This window comes from Macrotis lagotis, chromosome X (assembly GCF_037893015.1).
Source record: "Macrotis lagotis isolate mMagLag1 chromosome X, bilby.v1.9.chrom.fasta, whole genome shotgun sequence".
In the NCBI taxonomy this organism is placed as follows: Eukaryota; Metazoa; Chordata; class Mammalia; order Peramelemorphia; family Peramelidae; genus Macrotis; species Macrotis lagotis.
Window position 1 is genome coordinate 13585204 of NC_133666.1, and position 17899 is coordinate 13603102.

Genomic DNA, 17899 nt, shown 5'->3' on the forward strand with positions numbered 1-17899 from the left:
GAATTGCCTCTACATTAGTTCATTGCAACCTTAAAATTTGGTTGATTGGGAAGGATTCTCAGGCACTGAAGGACTCTGTGGGTACTCACGGCTACTTTCTAGCATGTAAATGACCCTGATTTTCTAATAAATCTCCATTCTGGGACCCCACCAAATAATTCCTGGGGAATTAAAGAGTTGTGAAGAAATCTGAGTATAGATGTTGTCAATTAGAAAATGGGTATGCTCTGAAAAGATCCAATCTGGATCTCTACTGGCTAAAATGGTGGGAAAATATAAGAAGTTTCGTATGTGGATGACAGTTCTCTATTTCAAGAGCCTAATATCTTTCTGTCATGTGTGCAGTGTTTCTATTTAGAGGAAGGTTCATTTGAAGTAGGTAAATTAGGATACTCAATGGGATTTTAAGAAATACTATATCCAGGGGCAGCTAGATGGCAAAGTGGATAAAGCACTAGCCCTGGAATCAGGAGTACCTGGGTTCAAATCCGGTCTCAGACACTTAATAATTACCTAGCTGTGTGGCCTTGGGCAATCCACTTAACCCCATTTGCCTTGCAAAAACCTAAAAAAAAAGAAATACTGTATCCAAAATAAATGAATTACTAGTATTTTTGACATGGATCCACAGAAAAAATAACAGAAGAAAATGGAAGATGTAAGACATTTAAAAACTCTCTTCAAATGTTCAAATAGAATATTTAATTGATAATCATTATTCTCTGCTATTACTTGATTTGTCTTTTGATCTCCTGGAAAGTGATCATCTGTGTAAATTATATATACACATATATGTATGTGTGTGTGTATATATATATATATATATATATATATATATATATATATATATATATATAGTTAGCATATTCTGTACCTCAGAGAGGGTGTTTGCAGAACTTCAGGAAGAAAAAGTTGATTAAGTACTATGCGGCTTCAAGTTCAGGAAAGAATCAGAGAAAGTGGCAGTTTTACCCCATGCTGGAAAAGCACTCTGAAATGAAGGAAATTTAATCTTACTGTGGACTCAGACTAGGAATGATTCTTACTTGATAAAAGGAATTGAATTCATTATAATCTGTTATTCCAAAGGTAAGTCATGGCCATGCATTAAGCAATCTTCTTGGTCTAAAGTTCAAATTGAGGGAATACATTCAGTAACTGAAGACTTAGAGAAATGAGAACTTACCAAAAACAGACAATGCCCATGTAGTACCTGATTTTACTGGTAAGAAAAGAAGGAAAATTAGATATATTAACCTGTGTATCAGGTTTATCCAAATTTGAGCATTCCTCTCATTCACCTACTATCATTCATGGACATTTGCAGGAAATTTAAAGGTTTTTATTCTACCAATGGATCCACCTTACTTCATTATTCCTTCCCAGCTTTCAGTCTGTATTTGGGTCCCCAGTAATTTTGGCTCCTGCATTCTCCAGACTGGAGACTCAAGCATCCTGGCTCACATAAAGGAAATGCTGTATTGTACCTCATAAAAAGATAAAGAACATAGGTCAATTTATTTACATACTAAATCATCAATATCCCTCAGTTTGGAATGATTTTAATTAAAATAAAACAAAAAGAAAATTAGAAACTGAACAAATTGCTCTAAAAAATGCAACATAAAGACTTCTGCCATCTTCTAAAGGGGACTGCAAAAGAATATACACATTGCACAGTAGCACATGGAACTTTTACAAAAATTCACCACATCCATCTAGGGCACAGAACTATAGCAAACAAACAGAAAAAAACACAAATAGTTAATAAATTTGTTACAGATCATAACATTTTTTAGATCATGACACAGTTTTGACTTTATTAGAAGCATGTGACACAACCATTAATATAAACATATATAAACCCCAATAAAACAGAGACTCAGAAACAGATGATTCAATCATTTAAGAAAAATCAATTATAGATCATTAGAGCTACAACACTTGAGCATCCTTCTTGGAGTTGTTGCATTATCACCAATAAGCTCTTTGTAACTGGGGAAAAGAACCTCTCTATATCATAGGTTCACTTTCATTCTTCAAACAATGCTACAGGATTCAATATGCAAGCTCCTATGAAAATTTCTGCTTAGTTTTTATAGCAAATACAAAAGGTGGACTCATTCAGAGAAGAACATTTCATCTGTTTCCCTCTAAGTACATTTTTGAGGGGGCACCTGGAATAAGGGCAAATTGAACAGACAATTTTTGAAGTTTAAAAGTCAGAACATCTTTGGGTATGAATGTGGTCTCAATTAGGACTGGACAAACTACAACTGAAACCAGGTGTACTCCTAGAAATGAGCTAAGAATGAAGAAAACCAGGGCAGCGCATAAGCCAAAACCAGCTGCTTATTAAACTGGAAACTCCAATTCTTGGCAAGGTTAATGAGCCTGCCCATAGCCAATCAGTTAGTTGACAAGTATTTATTAAGTGCCAACTACATGGTAGGCACTGTTCTAAGTGCTGGGGGGGGATACAAATAAAAGGCAAAAGGCAGTCTCTGCTCTCAAGTAGCTCATAATCTAATAGTGAAGACAATATGCAAACAACTAGGTATAAACAAATTACAAACAGGACAAATTGGAGATAATCCACAGAGGAAAATTACTAGTATTAAGAGGGTTTGGGAAAAGTTTCGTGTACACGGTGGGATTGTTAAGTGGGACATGAAAGAAGTCAGGAAAGCCGGCAGGTGGAACTGAGGAGAAAGAATTCCAGATGTGAATGATATCCAGTAAAAGCACAATCCGGGAAGATGGAAGTTTTTGGCACAAGGAGATCAATACCACTGAATCACAAAGTACAAAGAGGAAGAAAAAAGAGAGCAACAAGGATAAGAAAGGTTTTGAAATCCAAATAGAGGATTTTCTACTTGTTTCTGAAAGGAACTGGATATCGCTGGACTTGAATGAAGCAGAAATAACTTTTCCCCTCTCTTCAATTTACATTAAATCTGTCAGAGTCCCAAAGATGAATAGTTTTTTTTTTTGGATTTTTGTGGGGCTTTTGGGGTATTTGTCTTTTTTTTTTCTGAAATGAAGGACTTATTTGGAGGACGAATTTGGAGACTATAATTTGAAGGACGTATTTGGAGACTGTAATTTTCTTCCAATCTTTTTAATATTCCTTGGATACCATTCCAGTTAGAAGGGAGAAAATTTTGATGAGTTCTGAAGTTACAAATAGCTTAGCACAAATGATGTGAATGAACCTAAGGGTCAGTCATCACCTTGTACAGGTGGTACAATGGAAGGTTCCTTAATTTCAGCATGTCTGGTGACAGCAAAAGGGAGACAGGAAGCAAAGCACTGAGAGGTACACTTTGAGTTCTCACTATAGCAACTTTTACATCCCTACCAGGCTTTCAGTTTGCCTAATAAAAAGCAAAAAACTCCAAAATATTAGACAGGTTAGCAAGTAGCAGTTCATCTCAATCATCCCTAAATAACTAATTTCTTCACAAATTCTTTTATTTTTTCTTTAAATAGTGACTGCACAAACACACATATTAATGATTTATTTGACTGTTTTCTTCAGCTCTAGCTTTTGCAAGCGCAGCTCTCTCTCTTGAATTCACCCTCTTACTCAATTCCTTTAGCTTTCAGTTCCAGTTTGACTCGTTGCAGATAGCTGGGATCAGGGTAACCATAGTTTTCTGGCCCGCCGAATTGTAGAGTTTTGTGGTGAATATCATTCCAAGTGATCACATCCTTGATTCCTGATGTTCGAGACTGTCCTATTGTAAAAATCAACCTTTGGTCAAAAGCTCTTCTGAGAAGAAGCAAAACCTGCCGTCCTTCTTCATTGTTTGGCAAGTATGCCACTCGTCTTGTTCCTTCATAGCGTTTCCCAGGGTTGGGATGGTCTTCTGTCTGTATGCCTCCCCGCATGTCATAATGAATCACAATTGTGCCACATGAATTATAACCTGGAAGTGAAGATGTTCTGTAAGAAGCTGTCATTGTTCCATCTGGCTGATTCCCTTTCATGATGCCATAGGAAGTCTGGCATACAGGGCACACTGGTTTATGCTTCATGGCTTCTCGGATACAAGGACCACAGAACTCATGCTTGCACTTTGGAAGGACTTCTTTCTGCTGAATGATTTCCATACAGATGACACACTCCTCCTGCTCTTCCTCTTTCTTTTCTTTTCCTAAGTTCCACCAGTTAGGCAGTCCCTTGAAGACAGGCAAAGCCATCCTGAAATCATCCCCCATTTTGTCCAAGGGGGACCTGGTGTCTCTATTCCAATTCGCTCCAAGGGAGAAAGCTGACCCTTGTCTCTGCTGAGCAGGATCTTCAATATTAAAATATCTTTTAACATATTTCATTGCTTCTGCAACATATTTGGGCAAACCAGTCAATGTCAGGTCTTGTCTATTCAACTCCAAGTTCACATAGGGGTGCTTTCTTTCAAAGTCTTCAAAGAATGCCTTGTCAGGCCAACCCTTTCTCTCTTGGTCTAATGGTTTCAGGATAATTACTTCTTTGACAATCTGAGTTAAAAGCATCTTAAAGACATCAATGAAATCTTCATAAGCATGTGCAGAGAGGTCTAAACCTTTGTCTTTTGGTTTAAATACAATGAGGGTTTTCCGAGTTTGGGGATTGTTCACCAATTCCATTACAATGTTATATGTTTTCTCTATTTCTCTGAATTCTTGACCCAGAAGATACCAGTGTACAGTATCAACCTCAATTACATTTTTTAAATTTTGAGAAATCATCATTTCCACAGGTTGCTTGCGGGAGAAGTTGGCTTCAATGAAATGCTGAGCTCCTAAAATATCCTGTGGGTTTCCCCAGAGGATTAAGACTTTTCCTTCAGCTTTAATATGCAGGTTTTGAAACATGTCACTCAGTGTTTTTTGGACATCCAGTGCCAGCTTATTATCTGTGAAATGAACCTCCTGGCGGGTCACATTCTGAATTTCCCTCTGAAAAGCTCTGGTGAAAGCTTCTTGAGCTGCTTTCCTGTTCCCTGACTTACTTGTCTCAAAGTCTAAACACACATTGCCAGTGGGATATTCCAAAGTACTTTTGATACGTACTTGGTGCTCACTTTCTATTCTGTCCAGAGTATCAGCAAAGAAATATTTGAAATATTCATACAAATGTGAAGGAACTGAGATGAGGTCTGACTCTTCTCCTCCATGTCTGGAGTATGAGTGAACAATAGGATTGTCATAGTCATTTGGCATCATATGCTCACTTTCACTTGCTGAGGCTGAGTCCAGAATATCCTCTTTCTGGCCATTTCCCAGCATCCTCTCACTTAAGAAGTGATAAATTTTTTCAATATCTTCATAGTCGCCAATCACTTTCTCAGGTCCATCACGGTTTCCCTCTAGTCTGATATTTGGGCAGAGGTTGATGATTTTCTCCCTTTGCTCTGTAGAAAGCTTGAAATTCAGCTGGGCTTCCACATAGACAAATATCTTTTGAATGACAGAATTAGAGGCACTAGTAGCACCTTCCTCATCTGTATGCTTCAGATATAAAAATTCCTTTGGCAATGACTGAGTCTGAGAGGAAAGCTGACTTATCTCCAACATGTTGTTCTCTCCTGAGTCTTCATTTGCTTCTATGAAGACATTCACATGTGATGTATCACTGACAGCCACAGAGTGATCTCTCTTGGCTATCACACCTTCCTTGGCTTGTCTTTTATAGAACTCTACCCAGAAAGTGCCTTCACTGGGACCGGCTTTGACCTTGCACTTGCCTCCCCCAGACCTCCACGGGTTCTGGAAATACTTCTGTAGCTTCCTCTCCATTCTAGGGCAGTTCTCAGACACCCGGACCAGAACCCGGTACATCGGGCTGTGGACAGTGCTGCCTGTGGCCATCAGGACAGGGGAAGGATTCTTGAGTTGAAGATCCAGGGCTGCGATGTTCACTGGGTACTGGAGGGGGAAACTGGGGAGCAGAGAGGGGAGATGAAAGAATGCTGTTGCTGTCAGCTCCCTACCTCCACCTCTCTGCCCAGAACATAACTTAGTAAAAATAATAATTGGTTCAAACAGTACAAACATAAGACAGAAATTAAATGACAAATTAACAATGAAATACTAAATAATGACCAGTTCAGTGAACAAAATTTTAAAAGTACAAGTAATTATTTGAAAGAATGATGATGAGGAGGATGATAATGAAGAACAAGAAACAAAAATTTCCAGGATGCAGTTCAAGTTGTCTTAAGGAGAGGAAAAAACAATAACCTTCAACATAGAAAATAAGGAAGAATGGGCTTAATCTTCATTTAAAAAGAGAAAACCAACAAATAAGCTTAAAATAATCACAAAGATATCAGAAAATAGAGGAAAAACAGAGAAAGTGAAGACAAAAATACCCCAAAGAAATTATATCTAAAATTTCAGGCTGGTTGTTTGAAGACTAATGAAACTGATAAAAACTTTAACTAATCTGATTAAAAAGAAGCAAAATATCAAAAGAACTAGAAAAAATTAATTAGCATATTATGTACATTTTACACCAAAAAACAATATCCCAAGTCAATGAAGCATTGCAATTGTATTTATTAAAGTGAAAGCCACATGCATATGGGAATTCCCTATATTAAGGTGACTAAAAGAATAGGAAAGCCTTGATCTTTAAGTTCCAGAGCAAAGGGGAAGTCAAAGGGAAGGGGAAAAGGACCAAATCCCTCCCAAAGTGAAAGAAAAAGAGAAATCATAAATAAGTAAAATGGTAGAGACAGCATTCTTTTCCATTGGAAATTGCTAGACTATGAAGATATAATGGTCTGTTTATCTACAATATCCCAGACGCAGAAACAGTTTCTCAGTCTGGAGAAGACTGACTGGCACCTGTCTTGACTCCCAAGAACACACAGAGAGTCCAGCTGGGATGTAAGCAATAAATCATATCAACTAAGAAGCAGCTGCATCCTTGACATGTTCAGAGCCTCTTGTGTACTCCAGGTCCAGTGTTTCTGTAAAATATGGTAACTCAAAAAGATAAGTTCAGAGGGCTCCTTAACATTTCCCCTCCTTCCCCCATAGGTCAAAGGTGACCCTGGGTATGCCAAAGACCACAGAGAGTACACTTGGTAAAATATTCCCAAGGATACTACCTAGGAAAAGTCTCTGAATGGAAGAGAAAGAAACAGTTCACAAGGATTTTGGTCAATAGACAGAAAGCTAACAAGAGACCTAGGGCAGGTTTTTGGCTTGCAGCTAATACAGTTTAGTTTCAATTACAAAGTGAGATCAGATACATAAATGAAGCACAATACATGCCATAATAAGAATGTTCAAACACAAGAATTAATCCAGAGGGAAAAATTATACAACATAAAGAAAACCAAGAGAAATTAGCATAGCAATACAGAAAAAAAGTCAAAAGGATACAAAAACGGATATCAATATTAACAAACATTGTTTCACTGTAATTTAGAAACCATTTCCAATATTCATTCAGTCAACACATTTCAGCTTGAATTTCAGATGTCCCATGAAGTCGTTCAGTCCCTAGCACATCATTTGTTGGGGAAGTCTAAAAAATGTCATATTTTCAGGAACACCACTTCAGTGGACTTTCCTTCTGGTTCTAATTACTTGGAAAGTCTCTTTAGACCTTTCTGCTAAAATCTTCTTCAAAACAGATCTCAATGCAAGATTTCAAAGTTTATTTCTTTAACAACTAGTATATGTATTGGAAACCAGCTAGAACCTTGAGGATCTTATCTAATGAATAACAGAAATATAAAGGGAACATCAAATTAAACCACCTGAAACTTCAGAGAATTTAGATTATAAATATCCCATATTGTTTCTATATTTATCTAAATGACATAAAAACTGTTAAAAACAAGCTAAAGGTTTACTGTACATTGATACATATTCAAATGCAAAGTAAATATTTTAAATACAACAGAAGAAAGAACTCTTGAAACCTTCCAAATTAATTTTTATTTTTACTAATTATTTTAGAGCTGAAAATTTAAATGCCACTTAATTCCAATTCAATTAGGAGGAGCTGAGATACAGAAAGATCTAAAACATATTTTAAGGAACACTTTTTGTAAGAATATAAGCTATGATAAACAAATGAATTAACATTAAAGTTATCAAGTTAATTTCAATTGTAACAAGAGATTTGAGATGGAATGTGGAGAATAATTTCAAAATAGTGCATTTCAAATAAGTTGTTAATAAAACAGTTTTGTACCACAGGAAATGTATTATTTAGACATTTAACAAGAATTTTAAATAAAACTGATGATTTCATTGGTGTAACACAAAATATTCCACAAAGTTATTCTCCTCTAAGAAAACTCATTGAATTAAAATTCATTTTTTCAAACCAAAATGAAGATATTTCTGATTTTGTTTTAATTATTAATAGAATGACAGCTTGGTCTCATACACTGTTGTTTCAGAATTGATATTCTGACATCATTTTGAAACATCTAAGGACCTTATTACACATACACACATATAGTTGTTGAGGCTACAGAAAGGAGTATAATTCTAGGCTGAACAGTTCAGTTTTACACAGTAGTTCAGATGTGTTCCAGCTTCAGTCTATGGAATAATGACAACATTGTTTTTGTATCCTGTCTAATAGACAAGAAAGAAGAATAAACTAATCTGAAACATGATATGTAAGTATGAGCAGGCATATGGTTAAAACAAGTACTAAGTTACTTAGTTGCTTAGGATATGAAATCATTATACATTTAGACTGACAACATTAGGAGCTTACATACTTGCATTGTATGCCTATCTCTACCGACTCTGATTACAAAAATTTGTTCTAAAAGGAAAAAAGCAGAGGCATGATCCTAATAGCAGCACATAAATGACAGGATAAAGCATCCTTAGCTCTGATGACTTCAGTAAAAGTCAGAGCTGAAACAACCATGCAGTAACAATTTCAACTCATAGCCAGACTTAGAAATAGTCAGGTGGGAAATACTCCGGTTCAAAATGAAGTAATACAATGGGGAAACTGAGGCAGAAGAATCCTACCTTAGGCTATGTCAAGCTTGTCTTCTCAGCTTTTTTCCAAAAACAGATTTCCACCTGTAAAAGGTCATGATCACATTCCCTCTGAATAGCTTATGGCATTCTCTCAAATGGTAGATTACTGACTTAATGATCCATCGGACAATTATACCTGAATTCAAAACTCAAAACAATATCAGTTTCACTCCCAAGAACTTTTATCTCAAATGACAAGTCTTCCTAAATACAAATGAGGGTTTGATTGTGTTATTTTTACTCTCATGAAGTTGCAATAAGCAATAAAAGTTTACCAGGACTTGTACATACATGAGAGATTTCATTTAGCATTCTTCACTTATTTTCTTTTTCTTTACTTCTTCTCCTTGAGCTTATACATCCTGGTGTAAGGATTACTCATTATAAGCTCACTTCTATAATTATACACAAATTTATAAATTTTCAGTAAGTCAATTTCATTGTCTAGTAACTCCAAAACACACAATAAACTCTTCACACACAAACTCTTTACCTGTATAAATTTATAAATTTATAAATTTAACATTATGACAATAATCTCAAATAACAATCTTGCAACTTTCAGAAGTAACAGTCAAATAGTTTTAGCTTTAAATTTCTCCTAGCTATAGGCAAAGAGGGAAACTTGCAGTTACAAAAAAAAGTATTAAAAGGAGTTAGCAGGGTTGATAAAACAATGTTTTCAAACAAATTTTTCTACCTTCTTTTAATTGTTCAGTTCATATTCTAACATCCAATTTATGAAAAATTGTTCTTTTAATGACATAATTGATATAATGGGCTACCAATTTCAGACTATAAGAAAATTCAGCAATATAGCAATACCATAAACAATAGCATATATTTGAGGCTTGAAACAAACCCACTAACAACCAGGTGACTTCAATTCAATAGAATGCATTTTCAAATTACTTTACATAGAAAATCATTTTATTACCATAGTCTTTGTAAGCTAGCTTTATAAAAATATATATGAAGCAATTCTGTCTAATTAAAAAAATAATAATGACCATTAACATTTGTATAGTGCTTATATATTAGGGCAAGCATTATGTTAAGTGTTTTACAATCATGCGATCCTCACAACAACCCTGTGAAGTAGGTGCTTACATTATTCCCTTATAGTAAACTGAGGTAAACTGATGAGAGGTAAATTTCTTAAGGGTTACCCATGCAACAAAAATTCAGATCTATGCATTTTCCTCATTATTCTTAATGCCAAATAGTATAATTTCTGTTGTATCAGATTGAGACACATTTTACTTAAACAAGACCAGAAAAAATTCAATTATACTTGGATCTATTTTCCAAATGATAAACAAATTTCATTTCATAATTTTAATTACATATTATTATATCTTACACAAAGGGTAGTTATTCTAAGCAATTCAGTTTATGGGGTACACTATTTCTAGCCAATTCACTGCTAAAGACTGTAAAAGTGATATTAGGTTTTGATGTACCTCAATCAGCATACTTAAGAGCACATTTTAATTTAGTTCAAATCCAGGTACAACTATCTCAGAAACTCACAGCTTATAAATTTACTCCTAGCTTTCTATAATGGTTAATGTATCTACTTCCAAATCAAACAGCAACTGTTTATAACTATAGTTCCTAATAAAATAAGCATATCAAGTTTCACAGAACCTTCCCACATAAAGCCAACTTTTTCAACCCTTTCTGTCAGCATACTCAAACTTTATCAGTATGTGTAAACCTCCTGAAACTTGTACAAGGGCACCCAGAGCAGCTTTCCAGGAACGGGATTAGTCCCCCAAATTTTATCTACTTTCTAAAATTTTCCCTCCGGTCTTTATTTCTCATTCCAAATCTTCCAAACTAATTATTCAGACTACCAACTTTCCTTTACTCAAACCCTACATTCCAAACATATTCCAAATTATAATCATTTCCCTATTTCCTTTTATGATTTTACTACATATTTTTGTTAAATCGAATGAACTTTATTAAATCCTTCCTTTCCCAACTGTAAAACTGTAGAGAGTGGTAGAAAGAACTTAGTCACAGTTCAGAAAAGAGAAGGAAGAGAAGAGAAGCTTTCCAAAAAACCTAGTTGAGCTAACAAGATAGAGAGAATTAGCTTTGCTGGCAGTTTTTCCTTCTGAGCTCTGTGAACCCAATTACAGACTCCGAAAGTCACATAAACATAGACACAGGAAATACAGTTACAAAGTGTTACTTCTTGTCTGTCATGCTATGGATCTTCAAAGGGGCCATCTATCATACAAAATACATAGTATATAAGAAATTTTTGCCCTTTTAAAATTGTACTTGTCTTACTTCTTGTATATTTTAACCTGACAATTACTTTATCAATCATATCCCAAATAATTTTCACTTCATTGATTTTTTTCCTCCTTTACTTCTCTCCTGTTCCCCTGATAAATGCAGTCAGAAAGGAAGGGCAAAAGAAAGATAAATATCCTCTGTTCTTTATCCTATCATAGAGAAGGCAATTATCAATCCCAGGGATCTCTTAAAAGCACTGAAAGTTCTCATCAAAAGTTCTCATTTCTAAGAATTAAGTTTAAAATGAGCATTTCACCAAAATTCTAGATACTGTAACATTTATGCCAACTACCTGAAGGTTTTCAAGGCCATGTAACTATATCATTTCACCCATGGCAGTCTCCTTAAGGCATGGGAAAAAGTCATTTTGGATCCTTTATGAACCCTGGGGAACACTCAGAGACAGACAAAAATAATTTTCAAAAGTCTAAAATTTTATATTGTTGATTCATAGCCACATAATTTAAAAAAATAAATTTAAATTTTAAAGGGTATAATTAGTTAAATTTTATGTATTGTTTCTTATTTGAAAAACCAAAAATATGGGCTGACTAGAGCCCTCTTTGATGACACCTTGCCAAGATCACACCTAAGTCATCCCTTAGGTCAGCAGTCTCGAAACAGAGCCAGGGCTCTCTTTAACCAAGTCTTTCAACTAAGAATAACCAAAATCTAGAGTGTAGTAGTCAGATCCTGTCCTAGGTATGATAATTGTTATCATTATCCAACCAAATTATCCAGATTGGATTTTCAAATGTGCTTCTGCTGGAATATTCTTCAAAAATCAATCCCTTTTCATCCCTTAACCACTGACAACTTGATTTATCTTGTAATAACAAACTCAACCCAAAGAGACAGGAGTATCAGATATGAGTGGAAAAGTGAAATTCCTTAAACCAGAGATCTGATCCAGGTGGGGGACAGAGTACCCAGATTGGTATTTAGTCCTGCATCTGAAGCCACTGATCATTCTGAGTCTTTTTCTTGTCATATCCCACCACTATAGCATTACTGCTAACCAAACCCAATGTCATAAGTCCATGATACATGCATTGCAACTGGATTTATTACAAGAGAAAAGGAATGCATATGGAATCAAAGAGAATTCTGAAGACCCTACAATGAAAAATACTATCTTCAGAGAAAGTACTGATGTAATCTAAAATCAGATTGAAGCATTTTTTTAAACTAACTTATTTTTCTTGGGTTTTTTTGTCTATTTTCTTTTTACAACATGATTACTATGAAAATATGTTTTGCATGACTGCATATGTATAATCTTTATCGGGAGAAGCTAGGTGGTGCAGTGGATAGTGCACCTGCCCTGCAGTTGGGAGGACCCGAGTTCAAATTCTACCTCAGATATTTAACAATTACCTGTGTGAACTTGGGCAAGACATTTAACCCCATTGCTTTGCAAAAACCAAAAAAAAAAAATAATCTTTATCAAATTACTTTCTTTCTCGGGGAGGCTAGGTGACCCAGTGGATAGAGCACAGGTCCTGGTGTCAGGAGTCCCTGAGCTCAAATCCGACCTCAGATACTTAATAATTACCTAGCTGTGTGGTCTTGGGCAAACCACTTAACCCTGTTTGCCTTGCAAAAAAAAAAATTATGTTCTTTCTCTATGTGGCTAGTGAAGGAAGGCAGAAGAAAATATGTAATACAAAATTGTAAAAATATGAAGATTAAAGTCATTTTACATGTAACTGAGAAAAATAAAATATTAAAATAAAAATATATACTGTCCTTTAAATTAATTTATGACTAATGGTTTCTTAAAGAAGAAAAATGCCATCAGATGATTTAAATTCAATTAAAGGATCATTTAATTCATTCCATACATCCTAATAGTCCAAGTCTTTGGTTTTTATCTGCTGAAACTAGGGGATGTTTACCTAATGGAATGGCAGGATAATATTTTATCCGCGCTTTAAGAAATCTACTGTGTCAGAGCAAAGTGCTAAGAACTCATTAAGATATGCTACAGATTGCAGTGAGCAGAACTAGAACTACTTAGTCCATAACAACAATATTATGCAGGGAAAAAAGTTTAAAAGCTTTTAGAACCCGGATTAATAACAATCACCATCATCAACATCATCATCAGTCCTGAGGACCACAGATGAATCATGCTACCCGCCTCCTGCAGGAGGTGATGGACTGAAAATCCAGGATGACACGTGCCATTTTGGGCCCCTAAACATGGAAGCTGATTTGGCTAGAATATGCCTATTTCTTGCCATGGTTTTTGTCACTGTCATTGTGTTTGGGTGGGGGTGCCACCGGGAGGAAAGGATAATAAATGCTAGTAAAAATATGGTTTAAAAACTTTAAAATAAGAGAATTATTCTTCCAAGTCCAATTAAATTGATTAGCTGCCCCTTATAGGACCCATCCGTGTGTGTGTGCGTGTGTAAATATTTAAGAGAAGGGGTTTTGCACAGGTGCCTGCTCCCAAAGCTATACCAGCTCTGCGTCCAGGCCAATGGACTAAGAGGGTGGGCGCTGCCCTAAGGCTGATCGGCAATGCCCAACCGAGGTCCTAGGAGCCTGAGCAGGAAGCACTGGCCCCACATCTCGACAGAGGAGGAAACAGAGAGACAGAGTAAGACACACTTTAAGACAGCTGGAGAGGAGATGGGGTGGGGGGTGACTATGCACATTTCTTACACAGACGTTTTCTGTTTCGGGGCAGGGGCTGGGGGTGGGAGATAGGAGACAGAGAGCTGCGGGGAAGGGACAGCTAAGCCCCGCTCAGGGGAGCGTCTGAAACAAAGCAGCACATCGCGGCCCGAACCTGAGCAGAGGAGAACAAAAGGCCGGAGAGAAGCACCTGGCACAGGCCAGGCTGAATGGGGAGCTAGTGGCGGCCCCACGCCGGGCCGGGCTAAGCAAGCTCAACAGGTGCGCGGCCAGTGCCGTCCGCCACCGCATGAGGCACACGCAAATGCGCATTGGAGCGGGCGGCTGGGCAAGTGGAGGACAACGAATGAATGAATGACAATGAAAAGGCACCAAAAGAAGAGGGATTTCCAAGACCGATTCTGCCTTTCCCACCCCCACCAGTCCCAACCGGCAGGCCCCGTACTGTGAAGGGCTGGGGGAGGGGAGAGGGGGGCTGGTGGCGCTGCCGTGGGGAGCGGGGCCGCGCGGTGGGTGCACAGGGGTGGGGGGGCCCCCAGGCCTCCCGGGACCCGTTCGGAGCCCCGGGCACATGCAGCTGCCGAGCCATCCGTGGGGGAAGCCCGCCAGGCCCGGGACCGGGGGGGGGGGGGGGGCGCACCTACACGCCCCGAGGGGTGCTGGGGAGCGAGTCCGAGGGACGCCCCGGGGACCGTACTTACCTCCCACACACAGCGGCTCCCGCGGGGGATCGGCAGGCCCGGGTGCGTGCCGTGGGGCGGGGAGGGCGAGCCGGAGGCTGAAGCGCACAGAGCTGCGGGCTGCCCTCTTCTGCAGAATGCGCAACAGCCCAGCCCAGGTGAAAACCGCAGAAAGGAGGGGACGGTGACGTCACCCGGGAGGCGGGGCGTGGCTCGGCCAATGGGACGCAGGGCCTGACAATGGGCCGGGGGGGGGGGCAGGGGAGTTGAGCCCCGCCTAACCCCCCCCATTAATAATTAGTGAACTCTTGTCACAGCTAGAAATCAGAAAGGACCTGGCAAAAGCCAGAAAAAAGAGATGATCTCATCAAATGAGAAAACATCCCTAAACTTACAGGATTCATACAAAACGTTTTCCCCATTTATCTTCTCAAATACGTTCATGAATAAACGAGAAAAGGGAAAGACTAAAAAAAACCTGGAAAAAGAAACCAAAAAAATAACAAACAACCGAACCTAAACAGAAATTCTGGAAATTAAAAAAAGAAATGAATAAAATTTGGGTAAAACCAACAGCCACTTAGATGCTTTTTAAAGGACAACCAAATTGCCAGGATGTTTATTATTGGAGGAAAAAAAACTGAAGCCTCAGTCAGTTAACATATAAGTGCTTCCTATGTACTAAAGTCTGGAGCCAGAAAAAGAGGTTAAAAAATAGACCCTACCCTCAAAGTGTGCAAAATCTAAAGGGGGTGGGGAGGGAGAGATCATAAGCAAGCAAACATGTACACACCAGTGACCTACTGTCACAAATGGCTCGAGAATACTTCGTCCAGAGTGACTAAAATGGTTTTTATTAAGATATCTTAACAAAATGGCTACACCTCTCTCAAGGGGGAAGAGAGGGGCAGGGAAATCCCGACATACAAGGTCTTTTATGCACTTGGAAAGGCTTTGTTCCTGCCCCTTCATGCCAACCACAGGTGGGGTCACACATCTAATGGATACTTTGGTTCCTATACATTTCCCCACCCTGCTCATTATACTAAGGAGCAAGACCAGAGAGATCTCCTGGAGCGAGTGCAAAGGAAAAGCTCAAGACTAGCTTACTCTGGACCAGTTAAAGACGAGTTTCCTCCAATCTTGGGTTTGTCATCTTGGGAATGGGATTAGGAGAACTCTCCCAGTTTTGTGACTGGCTGGGGCCATTCCCCTTTTGGACTGGATTTCAAAGGCCCCCCCACACACACACACCCTGTGAAGACCAACAATGCCCTTCTTTCCTCACATCTACAGTATAAAAGGAAATAAGAGAAAGAAAAATAGGGGAAAAGCTTCCTGTTTAAGATGAGATTTTAAGTGGCACTTGAAGGAAGTCAGGGAAATTAGGAAACAAATGGGGTGGAAGAGCATTGCAGGTAGGGAGAGCAGTAGAAGATAATGGCCAAAGGCAGAAATGGGGTGTCTTGGAGGAGGAACAGACAGGAGGCCAGTGTCACTAAATTAAGTGTATATGGAAGGGAGTAAGATGTAAGAAGACTGGGAAGATAGAAGGGAGTTAGGTTAGAGACTCTGAATGCCAAACAAGATTTTGTGTTTGATCCTGGAAGCTTCTGGAATTTCTGAGTCTGACTGCCCGTCTGTCTCTCCATTTTCCATCATTGATCTTTTGTCTTGGATCATTGTATTGCTGAGAAAAGTTGTCTACTCTAGTTGATAGAAAAATGTTGCTATTCCTGTGTACAATGTTCTCCTGGTTCTGATCACTTTTTCATTTCATGTCTTTTCAGGGTATTTTGAAAACTTCTTGCTTCTTTCTTTCTTCCATCTTTCTTCCGGCAGAAAAGTATTTCATTACATTCATGTACCACTACTTGTTCAGTCATTTCCCAATTGATGGCCATCTCTTCAATTTCCAGTTCTTTGTCACTGCAAGAAGAGTTGCTTTAATTACATTTGTACAAGTAGGTCCTTTTCCCTTTATTATGATCTCTTTGAAATACAGATTTGATATTGGTATTGTTGGATTAAAAGATATCACAGTTTGATTACTTTTTGGACATAGTTCCAAAACTGCTCTCCAGAATAATTGGATCAGTTCATCTGTCTGTTACTGTACCAATTATCCCAGAACCCTTCCAACATCTGTTAATTTCATTTTCTGTCATATTAGTCCATCTGATAAATATTAACTGGTTGCTACCTCAGTTATTTTAATTTGCATTTCTCTAAGCAATAGCAACTTAAAGCATTTTTCATATGGCTATAGATAACTGATTACTTCATCTAAAATCTGACTGTTCATATCATTTGACCATTTACCATTTGAGGAAGGACTTGTATTCTTACAAATTTGACTCAGTTCCCTATATATATTTGAGAAATAAGACCTTTACCAGAGATAAAGACTGGGAAGGTAGAAGGGGGTTAGGTTAGAGAGGGCTTTGAATGCCAAACAGAATTTTGTGTTTGATCCTGAAAGCCTCTGGAATTTCTCACTCTATCTGTCTGTCTGTCCTCTCAATTTTTCAACACCAATCTTTTGTCATTGTCTTGGATCATTGTGTTGCTGAGAAAAGTTAAATCTTTAATGTAACTTATTTTTAATTTTAATTTGTTTCCGAGATTTTAAATGTTTGCCAGTTTTCTGCTTTCCTTCTAATTTTGGTTGCATTGGTTTATTTATGCCAAAATTTTTTAATTTAATGTCATCAAAATTATCTATTTTACATTTTTTTAATGCTCTCTATCTCTTGTTTGATCCTAAATTCTTTCCTTCTCCATAGATCTGACAGGTAAAATATTACTTAGTCTCCTAATTGGCTTATGGATGGAATCATACTTTATGCCTAAATCCTATACCTATTTCAATCTTATCTTGATATAGGGTGGGAGATATTGGTCTATGCCTGGTTTCTGCCATACTCTTTTTGAGATTTCCCAGTAGGTTTTATCAAATAGTAAATTCTTATTACAGAAGCTGGATTCTTTGAGATTATCAAAAGCTAGATTATGTATTTACTACTATGCTTTCTGTACTAATACAATCCACTGATTCACCACTCTATTTCTGAACTAGTAGCAGATAATTTTAATGACTGTCACTTTAAGTTTTTATTTTTTCTGTTTTTTTCTCTCCCCAGTTTTATTTGTAAGAATCAAGTCATAATACTCAGCTTAAACCCTTCTTCCTTTCAAACTAACCAAGTAATGATGACCTTTGAAGAATACTTTACATTATTTAG

At 37.6% G+C, this 17899-nt stretch overlaps 1 protein-coding gene across 8 annotated transcripts in view; it reads right to left on the reverse strand.

Moving 5' to 3' along the window:
* Positions 1-14807, reverse strand: part of LOC141497968 (E3 ubiquitin-protein ligase DTX3L-like) — a 30451-nt gene extending 15644 nt beyond the window's left edge. For 4 of the 8 annotated variants that reach the window (XM_074200863.1, XM_074200867.1, XM_074200868.1 and 1 more), the window contains exon 1: positions 875-7838. In XM_074200863.1, coding sequence (XP_074056964.1) covers positions 3586-6042 — 2457 coding nt within the window. In that variant the 5' untranslated portion in view covers positions 6043-7838 and the 3' untranslated portion in view covers positions 875-3585. Of the gene's footprint in view, positions 1-874; positions 7839-14675 lie in introns of those variants that run through there. The other 4 variants (XM_074200869.1, XM_074200870.1, XM_074200865.1 and 1 more) reach the window with 4 other exon arrangements.
* Positions 14808-17899: the final 3092 nt, after the last annotated feature.